Source organism: Nycticebus coucang, chromosome 3, assembly GCF_027406575.1.
Source record: "Nycticebus coucang isolate mNycCou1 chromosome 3, mNycCou1.pri, whole genome shotgun sequence".
In the NCBI taxonomy this organism is placed as follows: domain Eukaryota; kingdom Metazoa; phylum Chordata; class Mammalia; order Primates; family Lorisidae; genus Nycticebus; species Nycticebus coucang.
In genome coordinates this window covers 83,126,230-83,145,804 of record NC_069782.1, presented here as the reverse complement: position 1 = coordinate 83,145,804, position 19,575 = coordinate 83,126,230, and the positions used below count along the sequence as shown (strand labels likewise).

Here is a 19,575-nt window from a genome sequence, read left to right as displayed (position 1 = left end):
TCTCCTACACCACCTGAGGCCAGGGCCTGGCAGGTACTTAGGAGCCCCTATGCCATTATTGGAGGGACACCCAGAGACCCTCCCTGATGGAATAGGAGCTGAAAGCATTCTTGTCATCAGTCTTTACCCAGCTTAAGCACCCCCATGCCACCCTTTTCATACCTTAGCCAGTCTGACTCCTCTGCTGGTCCAGGAAGGCCACCACGACCCGGCCTTCCTGCCAGCCCACCTCCCCTCACCCTACCTAATCTCAGTCCATCTCTGCAAAGCCTATCTTCCCTGTCCCACCCCCCCAACTGAGCAACCCACCTCCCTGGCCTTTAGCACAAACAGCACTTAACAATGCCATGCAAGTGATCCCTTGTCTGCACAGCTGCCTCCACAGCAGAAGCTCCCTAAGGCTAAGTACAGTGTCTTCTGTGTCCCTGCAGCCACATGTCCCAGCCCAGGGCACGTATCCAAAGAATGAGTGACAGCTAGGCCTCCTGCACCTGTGAGCATACTCTCCCCATGCCTGCCCTGGTCAAAAGCTCCCCTCCTCAAGGCTTTTGCTTACACCGATCGTGTACCTGAGGTGCCCTTTTACTTCATCACTGTCTGAAATATCAAGGCCCAGCTGGGACCCCAGCTTTAACAGCTTTATGTGAGCATCTGCCCTGGTACAGACAGCTTCCTGTACACGTCTTCATGCAGGCTTGTAAGAGAGGTAGCCTTGTGCCCATTTCACAGATAGGAAGCAGACTCAGACATTCAAGGACAAGTTCAAGGCCATGTCTCTGATCAAATTCAGATCATCTGACTCCAGGGCCTGTGTTGTCTACATTTCACCCAGTTGTTCTATATTCATCCTTGAGGCTTTGCAAAGGGTATTATGGTCCTTCTTTCAGCCACCTCTGAGGATTCCATTTGATGGAATTATTACTGACACTGAAAGTTAACATTCAACACTGGGCAGTGGCTCTTCCCTATTAGAAGTTTCCTATTCTGATCACTGAGGCTGGTGCTAGGAACTTTCCAGGCTGGGCATTTATAGCTTTCTAGGTTATAGTCACGAAATGCTTCTCGAAAAACTGGTTTTCTTCTTGGGAGAGGCTGACTCCACTCTGAATTCTCTTGGGAGAATTCCAAGTTTGCTGGTGCCCTCCCTATTGGGAAACACTCCCTGTCACTCTATAAATTTCCAAGGTGGCCTCAAGGGAGGACTTCTGCACACAGCTCCTTCCTAAGGACACGAGGCTCCAGACTCCACTGCCTGGCCATGAGGCTTCTCGTGCTTTCCAGCCTTTTCTGCATCCTACTTCTCTGCTTTTCAGTCTTCTCTGTGGAAGGTAGGGCTGCCCCTGGGTGCCAGGCCTGAGCAGGGTTTTCAGCTTCTTGGGAGGTTCTAATCCAGACCCGTGGGAGGACAGGCCCCTACAGGGAGGCAGGCAGTCCTTAACTCTGAACACATGGCTCTGGTTCCTGACCTTAGGTAAAACCTCTAACCACAGAAATAGCTCCAGCAGGTGACCTGGGGGTGTTAAGCCCCACATTCTCCATCCACAGCCCCTGGCCTTTAGCACAAACAGCACTTAATACTCATAAGCTAAGTATAGCAGTGTGCTTGCCACACAAACACACATGTAACGGGCAGAAGGTTCCTGCTCTGACCATGGAGGCCAGTGCTGGGAATTCTCTAGGCTGGGCGTTTACATCTGGATTGCTGCTCCTAAGTCCTACCTTTCTGGAAATTCTGAAGCCACGCTGCTGTATTTGTACCGTGCTCAGAATAGAGCACCTTAGTGTTGGGTGCCCATCTGAATATCCTCAAACCTCATGCACAGTAAACAATCGTGGGTAGATGGCATGAGGGTGTGTGTGGTATGGAGCATTTTTATGCATGTTCAAAAGTGGAGAACATGGTCTTATCACCTCTATATGAAGTTATATGAAGATTTAGAATTCCTGCCTTTCTTGGTTCAGATAGCTGAGCATTTCAAGCTTTTCCTTTTTCTTAACCACCTAGAAACTTCCTACTTTTATTTTTTGTTGTGGCAGTTATGGTTATTCTAACATTTATTGGAGCTAGGGTTATAAAAATATATACAGAGGGGAGACACCCATAATTTCATGACTCAAGAATAGCCATGTTTACCATTGTGTCTATGTTCTTTTTAATGTAATCATCTCAGTTTCTGAATTTTATTCTGGATTTTTATTTCATTTTATTTTGAGACAGAGTTTCACTCTGTTACTCAAGGCTAGAGTGCCCTGGCATCAGCCTAGCTCACAGTAACTTAAACTCCTGGGCTCAGCCTCCCAAGCAGCTGGGACCACAGATGCCTGCCACAGGCCTGTCTAATTTTTTCTACTTTTAGTAGAGACAAAGGTCTCACTCTTACTTAGGCTGGTCTTGAACTCCTAAACTCAAGCAAGCCTCCAGCCTTGGCCTCCCAGAGTGCTAGGATTACAAGTGTGAGCCACCACGTCCAGGCTTCTTTCAATCTTGCGTGCAGCATTTTAAAATTTACTTGATGTATCTATGTTGACTATATGTTCTACATATTTTTTATTTACCATCGTGTTATGATAACACAAAATACATATGATTGAAATTATACTGAAAGCATTTATGCTAGAATGTTAACAGCTGCCATCTCCAAGCAGAGGGATTATAGGAGGTATTTGTTTTCTAAAGTTTCTGCAGTGCAAATGTGCCACATGTAAGAAAAACAGTAAATAGAATTCCTCATAAACACAGTCCATGGCATACAATTTATCACACCTGTGTATTTGGACATGTTGCCAAAGTTACCGTAATGACAATTCAATGAGGATAGATATCTTTGCCCATAAAGTTTCCTATCCATTTAAGTCTATTTCTAGCAGATTCCTGAAGTGTTGTTATTGAACTAATATTTTTAGGTAGAACTTGCCATCCAGAGAATGTGCTATCATAAATACACGTGCTTAAACATTTAGATAGTTCACAACTTTGCACTATTTTAAGTATGTGGTAAAAGACATTATGCGTACACAAAATATTTCCTATATTCAGGTTTATTTTCTTGGACTAGGTCCCCAAGGAGAGAATGACTGTTGAAGGACAGAGACATTCTCAAGTCACTGTCAGAACCGTTTCTGGGACAGGAACGTGAGGAGGATGCATTCTGGAGGCAGAGTGTCACCTAACATTGTTATTTTCTGAAAAGTAAATCACAACAAGGCCCACCCTTCCGCTGAGCCCTACAGTAGCCTGGCTCCATCTGGGTTAACTTGAATAAAGGTGTCTGGGCCTGGGGAGTGGAAGCTCCCTCAGGTCATTCTTGCAGGAACAAGCTGACCAAGGGAGGGTCTCCGCTCCTTTGTGTCTACCCTCAGGGAGGAAGCCCCCCAAGCCCTGGAGAGTCAGGCCCTGCTGCCACAGAGTGTCCAGCCACAACGCGAGAGGTGAGCAACCCACTCAGCCCACGGGGGTGGGAGAGGGTCTGCAGGGCATGGACAAGCTGCACACACTGATCGGCTCCGGCTGCACTGCTGAGACAGGCACGGTCCAAAGGCGGCTGCATCAGGGGGCCTCTCAGCCCCATGGAGCTTACAATCCAATAGGGGAAACAGATCCCCCCAAAAGAGCAAAAATTAATCATTCTGAACTAAATGTATCTGTCCAGGAAAGAAGCAGGATGGGATCAGACAATGATGGGGGCACACTCCTACCTTGGGTGGAGGTCTCAGAGGAGGGACCATCTCTGAGACCCGAATATCACGGAGGTAGGGGTGTAGGCAGAGCTGTTCACAGGAATGGGCAAGAGGGAGGTAGGAAAGACAGAGCTAGGAGCCAGGTCTAAAGGTGCTCACAGCAGCCACGAACTAAAGCTGCCTATGAGCCTCCTATGGGATGGGAGTACAGCCAGCATCATGGTCACAGCAGAAGGGGGGCACATAGGTCCAGAGAGCCCCAGGGGATGGGGGGTGACACAGTCCCCGGAGGTACAGCAGGCAGCCTCCAAACTCCATACCCAGGGTGAGGTCCAGAAGAGCAAGGCTGTGCTCTCCACCAAGGCCTGGCAGACACCAGCAGTGAGGGAGATAGGCCCAAGTCCAGGGAGGGCTATAGACATCCATCTCTCAACGTGGGGGCTCCAGGCTTGGGGAAGCCTGAGGCACTGCAGTTGCCTGGCCCAGGTGAGAGGTTGGGGCTGTGGGACCTCTGCTGCCTTTGGTAGGAGGGTCTCAGAGCATGAGACAGGCAAAGCCCCACTGGAAAGCTGCAGAGCCTGAGCCAGATGGTCCAATACCAATCTAAGGCTGTGTGTGTGCTCTCCCCTGGGAGACAGGCAAAGCCCCTGCCCTACTCTCTGGGGCCACAGCACAGGGAGCCGTGACCAGCACCAGAGTCTTCATGCCCTTTCCAGCCATGGAGAGTCCTGGCCATTGAAGGAAGGGGGAACTCGGATATAAATGAGGGGCAGAGGAAGGGAGTGAGACAGGATGGCTCTAGCCGCATACCTTTTCTCCTGGAGAAGTGACAGCCCCTCCTTCCAAACTGGCATCACACCCAGCTGGGCCTGGGTAAAAATAGCCAGTTCTCACACACTCCTTACTGAATCAGAGTGTGAAGCACCCGCCCGCCCAGGCGAGGTGGGGGTGAGCTCTGGCTGAAACCCTGCTCCCCCGGGCCTGGCAGAGGAGAGGAGGAGGGTGATTCTGTGAAAGAAGGGGAAAAGCTTCCAAAGAGAGAGATGGGGGCCGCCCTAGGGAGGGCGGGGGCTCATATCCTCCCCTCTCCCCTTCCCTTCTGTAGCTTAGAGGTGGTAATTTGAGCACACATGTACTACACACCACACACCACACATAGACACAAACACGACTGCACACACAGATATACCATGTACACACACACTGTCATACACACAGAGACCCACACATATACACACACTACACACAGAGAGACACTTGCACACATATAATACCACACACACAAGCACAAACAGTTCCTAGGAAACATGGCCAAGTTAACCCCTTGTGCACAGTACAAGGGCACTTAAGTACAATCCTGAGGGAGAATGAGCTAGGTTTATGCTCCAGTGTTGAGACTGGACTTCTTTTCATGTGTGTATTTTTAAAATTCCATTGTAGAAATTTATAGATAAAGCAAGAAGAATGAAAGAAACATATTTACTGGGTCCTTACCATGTGATTTAATTTAAGTCTTTGGAACCACCCTAGGGAGGTCTTGTCACTGTTGTATATAGATTGGGAAATGAGGCTTAGAAAGAAACTGAGGTAGAGCTTGAAACCACGATCTAGTCTCCCTTTCCCACTACAACAAAGTACTTCTGCCCCACCCAAGAGAGAAAGTGTCCTGGAGAATGTGTATGGAAACGTGGGTGTGCCCAAGTGAGCAAGATGGCAAACTTCCCACATGAACACTGCAATCTGGTCCAGGATCCCAGCTGTGCTACCTGCTAACTGTGTGCCCTTGAGCAGGTCACTCAGCATTGCCAAGCCTCAGGCTCCCCCTCTGTGAAAAGGGTATGATGATATTAATAGAACTGACCTCACGGGGCTATAGTAAGGAGTAAGTGGGGTTATGTCTGTACAGCATTTGGCACCCAGCCTGCCACATGATGCCCTGTGACCATAGTTGCTGCTGTAGAAGGAGAGACCAGAAATTCTACTGTAGAAAACCAAAGCCCGTGCACTCCTGGGGATGATAGTTCCACCTGCCCTTTCACGGGGCTGACAGCGATTCAGAGCAACAGAGGAGAAGACAAGCCAGTGTTCCCAGGGCATTGTAAGCGACAGCGGGGTTGTTGGCTGTGGCAGGTTCCAAGAAGGAGAAGTTAACCCAGCTGCCTTGCTGTCCATCTGAGCAGACACCACCAGACAACTCTTTCTAAAGTGTCTTCCTTGGGTCCTGCATTATAGCTCAGCACCATGCCAGGCCCAGGGGGATGACAAGACATGGAAGGGCCAGGGTTCTGGGTCAAGGTGACAGGGCCATCTTCAAAAATTAACATCCTGAATGGCAGATTTGCTGAATTTATCACATTTGCCACTTTACTTTAAAAAAGGCTTTCTTGGGTGGCACCTGTGACTCAAAGGAGTAGGACGCTGGGCCCCATATGCAGGAGGTGGCGGGTTCAAACCCAGCCCTGGCCAAAAACTGCAAACAAACAAACAAAAAAAGGCTTTCTCTGAAGTATTTAGAAAGTTTATAGCAATCTGTATAGCAGCATTGTCATAGCAGCAGTGTTTGTAAAGGAATGTTCTCTCTGCAGACTCCATTGGCCTTGAGGGACATCAGGCACTGGCCACGCCCAGGACTGCTCTGGCTTAACCTGGAGCCAGACTGATGGCTGTGTGGAACCCTCTACCCAGGGAGGTGTGACCCACGGGCTTCAGTCAGTCCATCCTGGGGCTGGCAGCGAAGGAGCTCCTGGGAAGACTGGGGGAGTCATGTGGGTTGGCCCCTGGAACCTGAGACGTCACTTGGGTCCCTGAGAGCTCCATCCCACCCCTGCTGTTTTGAAGCCCAGCAAAATGATTCAACTCTCAGTGGGAAACTCAGGGGAAGAGGCACAGAGTAATTCCTTTGTTTTTACGGGGTTGTCTCTGCCTTCAGAAAGGGGCTTAGACTGCAGATACAAAGGTTACCCATTGATGGCATACAATTTACAGGAACAATGGTACCAGTGTGGACATAAGGGCCCAGAACAATGGACCCAGGAAAGGAGGTGATGGAGAGGGCTGGCCAGCCGCAGCCCATCCTGCCCAGGGGATTCATCAGAGAGGCCTCAGATCCATGATCTTGCTCAGATCTGTTAGCCTATGCATAACAACCCACCCCCAACTTTGGTTACCCAAAGCAGTAAATATTCATTATTTTCCATAAGTCTGCAGGTCAGCAGGTATTTCTTTCAGTCTTGCCTGGGCTCATTCATTCTTCTAATGTTTAGACAGGCAGCTCTGTGGACTTTGGCTGTTGTGCTCTTACACTTTGGGGGCTATGGTCTGTAAGGCTAGGATAGTCTAGTAGGAACAACTGGACTGTCCTCCACATGGTCTTTCATCTCTCAGCCGGCTAGCCCAGACATGTGCACAGAGGGGTTGCAGGGTTCTCCTTATGTGAGTGGAAACACACACATCCCTTGGAGTGTAGGCTCAGAACTGCCCAGCTCCGTCTTCACCACATTCTCTTGGCCAAAGCAAGTCTCAAGGCCAACCCAGATTCTGAGAGCAAGGAAACAGACCCCATATCTTGATGGGAGAAGCTGCAAAGGAGACTGGAGAATTGTGACCGTATTTGCAATTAGTCAAACCAATATTTACTGTAGGAGCCAGAGAAGAAGGTCTTGGGATCTGAGGATGGTGACAGGGAGCAAAGGGGGAGTGATGGTCAGGAGATCATGGGTCTCCCTCAGAAATGCTGGTGAAAAATTCTCATGACATGGTATTCATGAAGAGTAGGTTACATTGTATGTTACTATGATTATTATCACTATGGGAAGATAAAAGCACTTTCAAATAGGGAGAGAAATGAGAAAGAAATCCACACCAATTTAGCAGTTACTTATGATTAAGACATGAGGCTATGGAAGAGTTATGATAATTAAATTTTGTTTTTGTGGAGTTAGTGCTTACATATTAATTACTTGGTGCAGTGCTTATGTCTGCTAATTTATTTAATGCTTCAAATAATCCTAAGAGTTAAATGCTATTACTATCTTCATTTTTCCAGATGAGGGACTAAAGCACAGAGAGGTTAAGTAACTTGTTGAAAATCACACAGCTAATAAGTGGTAGAGGGAGTTCTAAATAATATAGCTCCAGATTCTATATTTTTAACTATCACAACACATTGCATACAGTTAAGAATTTGGGAAAAGGAGAAAAAAATAATAATCTCACAACCAATAACTTAATAACCCTTCTCATTCATACTTGTCTCCTTTTTTGAAAAATACAAATATATTTTTAAAGAAAATTTTGACAGCTTTATTAAGATGGGATTGATATACAAAACTACACATATTTAATGTATACAATTTGATGGATTTGAATATGTGCATACACCCAACAAAACTAACACCACAATCAAAGTAATATCCATATCCATATCTGTCACCTCCAAAAGTTTTCCCCACCCTGCATTGTGTGTGTGGGGGGGGTAGGGGAGTGGTAAAAGCACTTAACTTGAAGTCTCTCTTACATGCTTCAGTGTAAGTAAAATATAGTGTTGTAAACTAAAGGCACTGTGTTCAGCAGATCTGTAGAACTAATTGTCTTGCATAACCAAAGCTTTCTATGGGAACAACTCCCCCTTTCTCCCATCCCACCTCAGCCCCAGGCAACCACCGTCCTGTTCTCTATTTCTACGAGTTTGAATATTTTACATACTTCACATAGGTGGGATCATCCAGCATTTGTTCTTCTTATACAAACACGTTTGCCTGATTTTATTTTTCTTGTACTCTGTTTTTTAACTTTTAAATTAGAATTAGGTCATAAGCATTTTTTCTTTGTGTTGCTACATAGTCTTCTTCATAACCATGGGGTTTTGTCCCTATGAAACACTTCTATCACCATAAGGTAACATGATGAATTAAGCATTTCTTTAGCATGGGATATTCAAGTTGTGTCCAGAATTTTCTTTTCTGCAGTTACTATAAAAATAGCTTAATGTATGCAGATTTTTTCTTATGGATTATTCCTCCCATAAATGGGAATGGTTTGTCAAAAGATGCAAATGTTTGGGAGTGCAAACTAATACAACCTCTTTGGAAGGAAGTATGGAGAATCCTCAAGGAACTCAAATTAGAACTTCCACTTGACTCTGCAATCCCACTTCTAGGCATCTACCCAGAAGAAAAAACATCATTTTATTATAAGGACATTTGCACTAGATTGTTTATCACAGCTCAACTTACAATCACCAAAATGCAGAAATAACCTAAATGCCCACCAACCCAGGAATGGATTAACAAGCTGTGGTATTTGTATACCATGGAATACTATTCAGCCATAAAAAATATGGAGACTTTACATCTTTTGTATTAACCTGGGTAGAGATGAAACACATTCTTCTTAGTAAAGTATCACAAGAATGGAGAAGCAAAAATCCAATCTACTCAATACTAATATTGAAGCCAGCAGATGATCTAATAATACATGCCCACATAAGAGAAAAACTCAAGTCAATTCAAGGTTGGGGATGAGGGAATGAGGATGGGAGGAGAAGAGGGAGGTCGATGGGTGTGCTCTCACTTACTGGGCACAATGTTAGGGTGTATGGCACACCTCTTGGGGGCAGAACACGATTATAAGAGGGACTCTACCTAACAAATGCAAACATTGTAACCTAATCCTTTATACCCTCAAATTAACCTGAAACAATAATTAAAAATATATATATGCAGATGTGGCTTTGGGCACATATTGATTGCCAGGCACCTGCTGTCTGGGAGGAGATGGCAGGGGAGGTGTCTGAGGCTCTACCTGTCCGTGTGGCAGACCCTCCTACCAAAGCCATCAGGAACAGGCCTCCCAGACCGTGGTCAACTCAGGCAGGTTCTGCTTAGGATAAGCTGCCTTCTCTGTATCTTCCACTAGGAAATTAGATTTCCCCCTGCTGAGACTGAGTAGTCTGGGCTGGTAGTGTTTGTCGTGAAAGTCCCTTTCTGGGCCTCCAAGACAACAGGCAACATCTAATTCTTGTTTTGATTTTTAAAAAAATTCGAAAATGAATTTTAATTATGCGTTCCTCCCTCTCTCCACCCTGCTCTGCCCATCTGTCTGCCCTCCTATTCCTGTCCCTCTTGTCTACCCAGGACCTCGTGCAAGGGTCTGCAGACTGTGCAAGGTCAAGCCCGGGATCAGCTCTTGGGTGGTGCCTGGGGCGCTCCCACAGGTGTAGCGCTCCCAAAGCCTCTGGACAGCGGAGACCCTCCTGCCCAGCACCCAAGATGCCCAGCAGCCTTAAGGTGCCCCTTTCAACTTTCAGGGCAATGAGCTGCAGTGTTGGAGGGCTTCATCTCAGGCAGCCAGGGCCCTGGGAGAGTTCTAGAACTCCAAGTCCCAGTCTCAAGTGTGCCATCCACCTTCAGAATGCCTCAGCCCACAGGGCCTCCATCCTCCCATAGCCCTTTCAGTGCTGGTAGATGAGGATTCCACCATGACCTGTGCAGCTACAATTCCAGAGACATCTGAGCCTGCTAGAGTACGGCATAGTGAGCACCCAAGAGTGGCCAACCAAGACTGTGAAGTTTCAGCCTTCCTCAGATCCATTCCATCTCCTGGCATTAAACCACCCCACAGCATCCCATGCCCCCTAAGGAAATTCCATCCTGACTTTCTGACATGAGTCTGCTGGAAAGAACATCCAATCCAAACAAACAAATGATAAATAAATAAACCAACAAATTCAGGGAGCATCTTTCTTTAAGAGAGTCAATGATAGGGCCTGAGCCACAACTTGCTGCTAAAGAAACTTGTTCCTGAGGCCTTCCCTGCAGGCCCCCCTTCGTTATAGCACTATCCAGCTGTGTGAGGCAGGGGCAGGACCCACATCTCTGATCCGACACACCAGGGCTCAAAGCCTAGCCCAGCCCAGGACATTCTGTGTGGCCTGAGCCCTTTTCTATAAAATAGAGATTACAGGACCTATCCAGGGGCAAGCAGACAGATGTAAAGTGCCCACGAGGGCCCAGGACCCAGAGGAGCTTGGTTCAGGGAAGTCCTGAGGGATTGTTTGTGCCTGCAGTGAACACGGCTGCAGAGCTGAGTCTCTGAGGGAACAGATGGCTCAGGTCTAAGGGGCTTATCTCTCAGTAAAGCTTCTCTCTAATCCGAGCCTCACGGTGAGGTGGTAAGCCCACAGCCATGTCTGAGAACACCAGGCCCTCCCTGGTCCCAGGGCACGTCAGAGTCTCTATCTTGTTACAGGCCAGGCCCTGCACAACCCTTCCTTACGCTTCACTCACAGCCCGCTCATCTACCCACCCACTCACCATCATCCATCCTGGGGTAGTCATTGTGAGACTCTGTGCCAGAGTCTGAGGCTCTGAGGCTCAGAGATGAGTAAATATGGTCCTTGAGGTCAAAGAGGCAATCACTGCTCCACAGAATTGTGAGCACTGAGGTCAGAACAGAGGGCCGTGGGTGCCGGGGAGGGAGCACATGCTCAGACTGAGTTAATGGGACAGTTTAGGATAGAAAAGGGGAGTGGTGTGTGCAGTGTGAGGTGGGATGGGAGTGGGGGTGTGAGAAGTATGGGTGTATGTGTGGTATACGTGGTGTGTGTGGTTTGTGTGGAGTGTGTGGAGTAATACATGTAGTGTGTGTATGTGTGTGGTGTGTGATTTATGTATGGTCTGTGTGTGTGGTGCATGGTATGGTACTACATATGTGTGGGGTTGTGGTGGTGTGTGTGATATGTGTATTATATGTGTGGTGTGTGGCGTGTGGGTGATGTATGTATGGTGTGTGGTATATGTAGCACGTGTGGTGTGTGATGTGTATGTGTGTGGTGTGTGTGATTAATGTATATGTATGTGTGGTGTGTGGTGCATGGTGTGGTACTACATATGTGTGGGGTTGTGTGTGTGATGTGATGTGGGTGAGTTGTGTGTATGGTATGTGTGGTTTTTTGCTTGTTTGTTTGTTTTTGAGACAGAGCCTTAAGCTATCACCCTGGGTAGAGTGTCGTGGCATCACAGCTCACAGCAACCTCCGACTCCTGGGCTCAAGCGATTCTCCTGCCTCTGCCTCCCAAGTAGCTGGGACTACAGACGCCCGCCACAACGCCTGGCTATTTTTTTAGTTGTAGCCGTCATTTTGTTTGGCGGGCCTGGGCTGGATTCGAACCCACCAGCTCAGGTGTACGTGGCTGGCACCTTAGCAGCTTGAGCCACAGGCGCCGAGCAGGTATGTGTGGTTTTTGTGTGGTGTGTGTGGTGTCTGTGGTATGTGTGATATGGTAGGTGTAGTATATGTGTGTTGTGTATTTCATGCATGGTGTGTGTGTGTTGCACAGTGTGGTACCACGTATGTGTGGTGTTGTGTTTGGTATACATGAAGTGTGTGTGGTATGTGGTATGCCACGTGTGGTGTATGTGGTGTGTGTTGTGTGTGTGGTAGGTGTGGTGTGTGGTATGTGGAGTGTGTTGGCCTGAACCAGGGGCACAGTGAGGGCCAGGCAGGAAAACGTTAGTGTTTGAGGAGAATTCACAGCCAAGGAAGGGCCTAAGGGGAAGCAGATGGTTCATCCAGTCCGGGGCCTGGAAGACCGTAACAGGGGTGTCCAACCTTTTTTCTTTTCTGTCATGCATTAGAAAAATAAGAATTGTCTTGGAACACACAGCAAATACACAAACACTACCAAAAGCTGATTAGCCATAAACAGGTCTGTGCACACTTTTTTTGTGATATCTGACACCACCACAGATAAGCAAAAAAAAATTCTCACAAAATTAGCCTGTGGCTGAGGGCCACAGGTTGGACACCCCTGCAGAATGTCATTGGGTGTTTGGGGTTTATCATGAGAGCAGGGAAGAGACAGAAGTGTGAGTGACCAGGCAAGAATGCTGGTGAAAGGGCCACCCAGAGACAGAATGGACTGAAGCTGAGGCAGGCCAGGGGCTGGGGCCATTCTGAACATCAGGGAGACTGATTAGCTAGATGCTCTTCAGAACACACCCATGGTACCTGCTTCCAGTGTGACAGACCCTCACTGGGAACTCCCTTGGCAAGGTGGATCCCTCACCCACCAGCAGGAAGAGCTGGCCATCCTGTGCCCTCCTCCTCTCCCTTTTCCTCCTTCTCTACCCCACCCCCCACCAAAAGGAAAAGAATAAATCATAAAGCCAAGCATATGTGCATGAGAGTCACCAGGAGGAAATTCAAAGCCCAGGTGGCAGGAAAGACCAGGTGGCAAAGGAAAGTACAAGCCCCAGAAGCCTCAGCTTCTTTGAGGGACACGAGCAGGGAAGACCAGATCCTTCAAGTACACAAATGAAAGGAAAACACAGCCTGACACAGGGGAAAAGGGATGCCTTCTCTGAGGGCCAGGATTGCTGGGCCATAGCTGTGAGCTACTGATAGTGAAATGGTGTAAGCAAGAGTCTGGCCTCGGGCAGCATGGGCAGCGACTCCAGGGGCCTTCCTGGGCACCAGCCCCTCAGAGCAGCCCAAGCCAAAGGTGAGAACACAAAAGGGAGCTGAGGACCCTGTGTCTGACCTGCCCATCCCCACCCCATGTCCCATCTGCCCATCTGTCCTTCCTCTGTGGAGTAAGAGAAAGCCTCAGACCCATTCCCAAGCAGAGATGCCCACGCAGAGCTGGTATCCATGGACCCCTGGGAGGCAGGTGCCACTTCCCATAAAGATGCTAAAACTTTTCCTCCCACTCTCACTGGCTGCCTCCAGAACTTGCAACATGCACTTTTAAACTTTCTCAGCAGTAGGAGAACTTCACTCTAGAAGGGTAAGTTGAGTCTATAGGAAAAGTCTTATGACTGAGGCTACTCAAGCTTGGGGGAAAACTCAAACACCTGGCCTGACTTCAAAATAATAAAACTAAAACCCTTGGCCAGGAGTGGTGGCTCAGGGCTGTTATAGCATCCTGGGAGGCTGAAGTAGGAGGATTGCTTGAGGTCAGGAGTTTGAGAACAGCCTGAGCAAGATTGAGAAGGAAGGAAGGAAGGAAGGAAGGAAGGAAGGAAGGAAGGAAGGAAGGAGGGAGGGAGGGAGGGAGGGAGGGAGGGAGGGAGGGAGGGAGGGAGGGAGGGAAGGAAGGAAGGAAGGAAGGAAGGAAGGAAGGAAGGAAGGAAGGAAGGAAGGAAGGAAGGAAGGAAGGAAGGAAGGAAGGAAGGAAGGAAATAAATCAGCCAGGTGTTGTGGCATGAGCCTATAGCCCCAGCTATTCAGGAGACTGAGGCAGGAGGATAGCTTGAGCTCAGGAGTTTTCAGGCTGCTTTGAGCTAAGCTGAAGCCATGGCACTGTAGCCTGGGTGACAGACTGAAGCTTTGTCTCAAAAAAAAAAAAGAGGGAGAGAGAGAGAAAAGAAAAAAAATGTGGAATACTTAACTTTCCCTTAATTGACTCTATGAAGAATATAGACACATTTGCAAGTTACAGGTCGCATCATTAGCGATCGCCATAACAACTAAAGGTACCCGTACTGCCTAAAGTTAACTGATGTAATTGATAACCATGAGCTTCCAAGACAGATTTGGATTCAAACAATGGCTCTGTTGTGCACCCACTGTGTGACATTGGGGAGGTCATATGCTGGCTCAGAGTTTCATGTTCTTGGTCAGCAAAATGAGGCTGGAACTGTCCATTATACTTCCTAGCTTATCTCTGGGCAAAGCATCCAGAGTAAGCTACCTCTGGAGCCCCGCAGTGATCATGCAGCTGGTTAATGATCACACAGTAACTCACCTTACCAATTCTATAGTCATTTTTCCTGCCTTGGAAGCATCATGAAACTTCTAGGATATGAGGATGCCCCATGCTCTAGTCTGATCTCCTTGATGGTGGCTGAATCTTGCCCATTTACCAGGAGGCTGGTAATACGTAGACAGCTCCAGAAACTACTGGCAGACTCTTACTACCAACGGCTCCATCTCTGGAAAAGGTCTTTGGCATTCATCTGCTCTTCAACTCAGTTAAACTGCACTGCCCCTCAGGACTTGCAAAGTACGAACCAGAAAGATTGGTGGGGATGGCTCCAATTATAAGATGTCTGCTCTGACAAGTCCCTTTCCATCTTAAATGCAAACATTTTGCCTGTTCAACTCAATATTTAAGTATGTTGTGGATGTGCACACGTACACATGTGCCATAGTCTCCACAACTCCCAATTGTCTTTCAACCAGCCGTTTCACACACTTCCATTTCCTGCCTGGCTCAGCAGCCATCTGTGGTTACTCCACTCTGTCAACTTATGAATGGATAGGGAAAGAGTGTAACAAAGGCCTCAATCAGAAATCAAGACTTAAGACATTATCAGATGTTTCTTCATTCATTCATTTATTCCTCATGCATTCAGCTAGTCAACACCCACCCAGGAAGAACTCATTGTGTGCCAGGGCCTGTGCTAATAGTAAAACAACCTATGATTGAAACACAACCTCGTTTCTGAATGATTCACAGTCCATTAGGAGAGACATACAGATTACAGAACTAAAGTCTTTTAAGGGCTCTGTCAAGGTTCCAAATAGAGGTCAATTCCGCTTGGAGGCAGAGGCGTGCCAAGAAAAAGAGTCTTCTGGGGAGAGAGACATTCTTTGATGTGTCCCTCTATCCAAAGGAAACTACTGTAGGGCAAAGTTAGAGATTCTGCCCAACTGTGTGAATGCCATGTTGATAGTAGTAAGCATCACAATGCCAGAGTCAAGGTCAGTGGGAAGAAGGCTACTGGGGCCACTAACCCATTAGATGAGGGAACAGGTGGCACAGCAAAATTTCTTGGTTAGAGGAATAGGCACAGTCTCAGATCCATAGGAAAGAGATCTTATCATCATGTCAGAGGCAACACCCGGCCTGGGCACAGCAAGGGAGCTGGAGGAGGACATGTCACAGTAGACATGTATCCAGGGCTTCTCAGACACACTGAGAACTCCCACTCATACCTTCTGACCATATGGGTATACCTTGGACCACAGCTGAGCTTTTAACCCCAGAGTTCCCACTCCCACCTTCTGACCATATGGGTATACACCTTGGACCACAGCTAAGCTTCTAACCCCAGAGCCCCCACTTCCACCTTTTGACCATGTTGATACACCTTTAACCAGCCCTGGAGAGGACAGTCCTCAGGACCTCACCTGGATTGAGAGAGATAGTACCTGACAGAATTGAATCAGAGAGGGTATACCCAATCAACACATCCAGGCCCAGTATTTTACTTTATTATTATTTTGTTTGAAACAGGCTCTCACTCTATTGCTCCAGGCTAGGGTGCCATGGCCTCAGCCTAGCTCACAGCAACCTCAAACTTGTGGGCTCAAGTATTCCTCTTGCCTCAGCTTCCTGAGTAGCTGAGACTACAGGTACCTACCACAGCACCCGGGTAGTTTTTCTATTTTTAGTAAAAATGGGGTCTCCCTCTTGCTCAGGCTGGTCTCAAATTCCTGAGCTCCCACCTGGACCTCCCAGAGGGCTAAGATTACAGGCATGAGCCACCATACCCGGCTGCCTGACAGTATTTTATCATGATTAATACCAAACTCTGCCTTGGACCAGAGATTTCTTTTTTTTTTTTTTTTGAGACAGAGCCTCAAGCTGTCATCCTGGATAGAGTGCCATGGCATCACAGCTCACAGTAACCTCCAACTCCTGGGCTCAAGCGATTCTCCTGCCTCCGCCTCTCAAGTAGCTTGGACTACAGGCGCCTGCCACAACGCCTGGCTATTTTTTGATTGCAGCCGTCATTGTTGTTTGGCGGGCCCAGGCTGGATTTGAACCCACCAGCTCAGGTGTATGTGGCTGGCACCTTAGCTGCTTGAGCCACAGGCACCCAGCAGACCAGAGATTTCTTGTTATAGTCATTTTGTTGGGATCCTGCAACTGAACAGAATAACTCGGGACACCAGTGTGCTGGAGCAGAAGTCAGTCTGCCAGACAGCATCACCATTCCCATCCCAGGCCACTGGGGCAGAAGCAGAGTGCTGAACACCTGGGACAACTGTGTACATGCACTTGTGCCCTCTTTGGTCAGGGTCATCAGGAAGAGGAGCCTGGATTGCAGGCACCTGCTGCTCGCCACATCCTCAGCATCAAACATAGCCCGAAAGCACCTTGCCCACCCTCTCTCAGTGCAGGAGTGCACATGTGTTTGCATGGGGAGATGAGATGTGCATGGCCTCACATAGATGGATATGCATGTCTATGTGTACAGACGGATCTGCAAATGGGACTAGAGCTTCTGCGTGTGTGTGTTTATGGGCAGCTATGTGAATGTGTCTGTGCACATGGCAAGGGAGAGTGGGTTAGTGCACTCAGGAAGACCAGATAAAGGCAAAGGTGTGGACAGGAGGTTGATGTGCATGGGAGCTTGGGCTGTTGTGTTGGGAGACTGAACTGGAACACACATGCATGCCGAGGCTGGAAGCTGATAACTCAAATTCTTGCCTATCAACAGCTAGACCAGCTGCCATAAATCCACCAGAGGACAAGCTGTCAGAACCTGACCTAAAGATGACCTGCTTTAGTTCTGCATCATAAGTGCCATGGCAGGGAAGCCCCAGGAGAGAGGGAGCTTATCCCTTCCAGGGGTGGTGTGCATGTGGAGGACAGGGTGACCAGTGTCCCTGAGGCTGCTCAGGTCTGTGGGTGAGGGCCAAGCCTCACCTGGCAAGTGAGCCTTTCTTGGCTACAACAAACCAAGCCCTCCAGGCAGCTTTCAGAGCTGCCATACTGCATGGTCAAGGTCAGGGCCTGTGTGAGAATCACCAGGAAGAGCTGCTGCTTCCCCAGGTTCTTAGGTGCTTTGAGGACTGGGTCATATCTGGGGTGACCACCCCATCCCAGGTTACCCTGGACTTTCTTGATCCTGTCATTGAAAGTTCTACATTCCTGGAGACTCCTCAGTCCCAGGCAAACTGAGACAGCTGGTCATTCTAACATATTTGAACCTGGTACAATTGAAGTGAGAGAAGTCTTTTGAAGAAAAAAAAAGTGTATAAGCCAGGTGTGATGGCTCAAACTGAGAGAGCTGGTCATTCTAGCATATTTGAACTGGGTACAATTGAAGTGAGAGAAGTCTTTTGAAGAAAAAAAAAGTGTATAAGCCAGGTGTGATGGCTCATTCCTCTAGTCTCCAGTACTCAGGAAGCTGAGGTGTGAGGACCACTCAAGCCCAGAAGTTCGATCAAGTCCAGCCTGGGCAACATAGTAACATCCCATGTCTCTCTCTCTCTCTCTCTCTCTCTCTCTCTCTCTCTCTCTCTCTCTCTCTCTCTCTCTTTCAAAAGAATATAAAACGCACATATGAAATTAAGGCTATGAGCCGGGCATTGTGGCAGGTGCCTGTAGTCCCAGCTACTCTGGAGGCTGAGGCAAGAGAATCGCCTAAGCCCAGGATTTGGAGGTTGCTGTGACCTGTAACACCATGGCACTCTAGGGAGGGCAATAAAGTGAGACTGTCTCTTAAAAAAAAAAAAAAGAAAGAAAGAAATTAAGCCTATGGAAGGGATGTGCCTGTAAGGTGCCCAGAGCCTAAAACTTCAACATCTTCATGATCATCTACCTTTGCCAGGGAAAGAGTTCCAAATTTGTTTGAAACCAGTTGAAACTGGCTGTGAATCCAAGCTCTGCCTCTCACTGGCTGTGCATGCCTGAGCAAGTGACTTACCCTCTCTAAGTTTTAACTCCTTTTGAAAAGCAGGAACCATAATGCCAAGAGGACTGTGTAGGTTAAATGAGATAATATGGGTAAAGAATACAAGTGCAAATAGCTGGCACATGGGTTACTCCTTCCCTATGCCTCTGCAGTGCAAGTCTGTGAACAAAGTGAACTGAGGAGAGAGAAGTTGAAGGCCCTAGCACTCTTTGGTGAGGAGGAGGGCTGACAGCACTCAGGAAGAGCGGGCTCTGCTCAGCACACAGACAAGACATTTATTCCAGAAAACCTGAGCTCTGCCTCTAGCTGCTTGGGTGCCCTATTGCAAGCCTCAGTCTCCTCCTCCCTATACAGGACTTGTGGAACACTGGCCTTGGCTTTGTCCCACTATTTTATGAAGCAAAGATGCAGAAACAACTGTGCAATTTAAAGTGCATCTTTTCAGGCTAAAGATCAGGCCTGAGGGGATTCAACAAGAAAGAGTTTTGGCCTGGAAAGTGCTGGACAGCCTAAGACCACTGAAACATCTTCTCCCTGAATCCCTGACTCTTGCTGACAGCTGGTAAAGAAGCCCTGACTCAGGGACTGGAGGATGCTCTACTCCCTTGAGGGCCCCTGGGGAGGAATCCTGAGACCCCAGTTGCAAAGTCCTCTTCGGGGAGCACACAAAGTCATTTCCACAGTGTGGGGATACACTCTCCCAAGGGCATCATGGGAAGTGACCTGACTTGAGCTCAAGGTAACCACCCTGTGGCCTAACCAGAAAGAGGACAGACTGCATTTCCAAGTACACTCCAGTGTCAGAGAAAGAGAATGAGGGTCCAGCCCAGGGAACTTGAGCAGCAACCAGGAACGCTCCTGGGCTTACTCCTGGTTATCAGCCACCCAGGACCCCCATCGCAGTGCCTTGCTTTGCCCAATGGACCTCCAGGAACGGGTAGCTCACTCCCCTCCTGGGGTGGCCCAGACCTATGTTGGTCAGCTCTGTGCAAGTCTCCCAAAATGGGGCTTAAATCTGCCTTCAAACCCTTCACTTTTCCTCGGACATCTTGAAGAGTGGTCTGCTACTCCTCTCGTCACCAGACGGGCACTGATGGGGGCATGGGGGGTGGGGGAGGAGGGGAAGCTGGTCCCACTGCCTGAGACCTTCTGCCTCTCACCTTGGTGGAGACCCGAGCCGCCAGCCCTGCTGCCCCACACAGATCAGAGCCCCTAAGAGCTGGCCTGGCCCCAGGACAGGACAGGC

The 19,575-nt window shown here is 48.3% G+C and overlaps 1 protein-coding gene across 1 annotated transcript; it reads left to right on the top strand.

Annotated features, from left to right (window-relative positions):
- The first annotated feature begins 1,201 nt into the window (after nt 1–1,201).
- Nucleotides 1,202–10,412, top strand: GPR15LG (G protein-coupled receptor 15 ligand). Its single transcript, XM_053585103.1, has 3 exons — nt 1,202–1,328; nt 3,361–3,429; nt 9,813–10,412. Exons 1-3 carry the CDS (start codon nt 1,259–1,261, stop codon nt 9,896–9,898), a joined length of 225 nt encoding a protein of 74 aa, XP_053441078.1. The 5' UTR covers nt 1,202–1,258; the 3' UTR covers nt 9,899–10,412.
- The last annotated feature ends 9,163 nt before the right edge of the window (nt 10,413–19,575 follow it).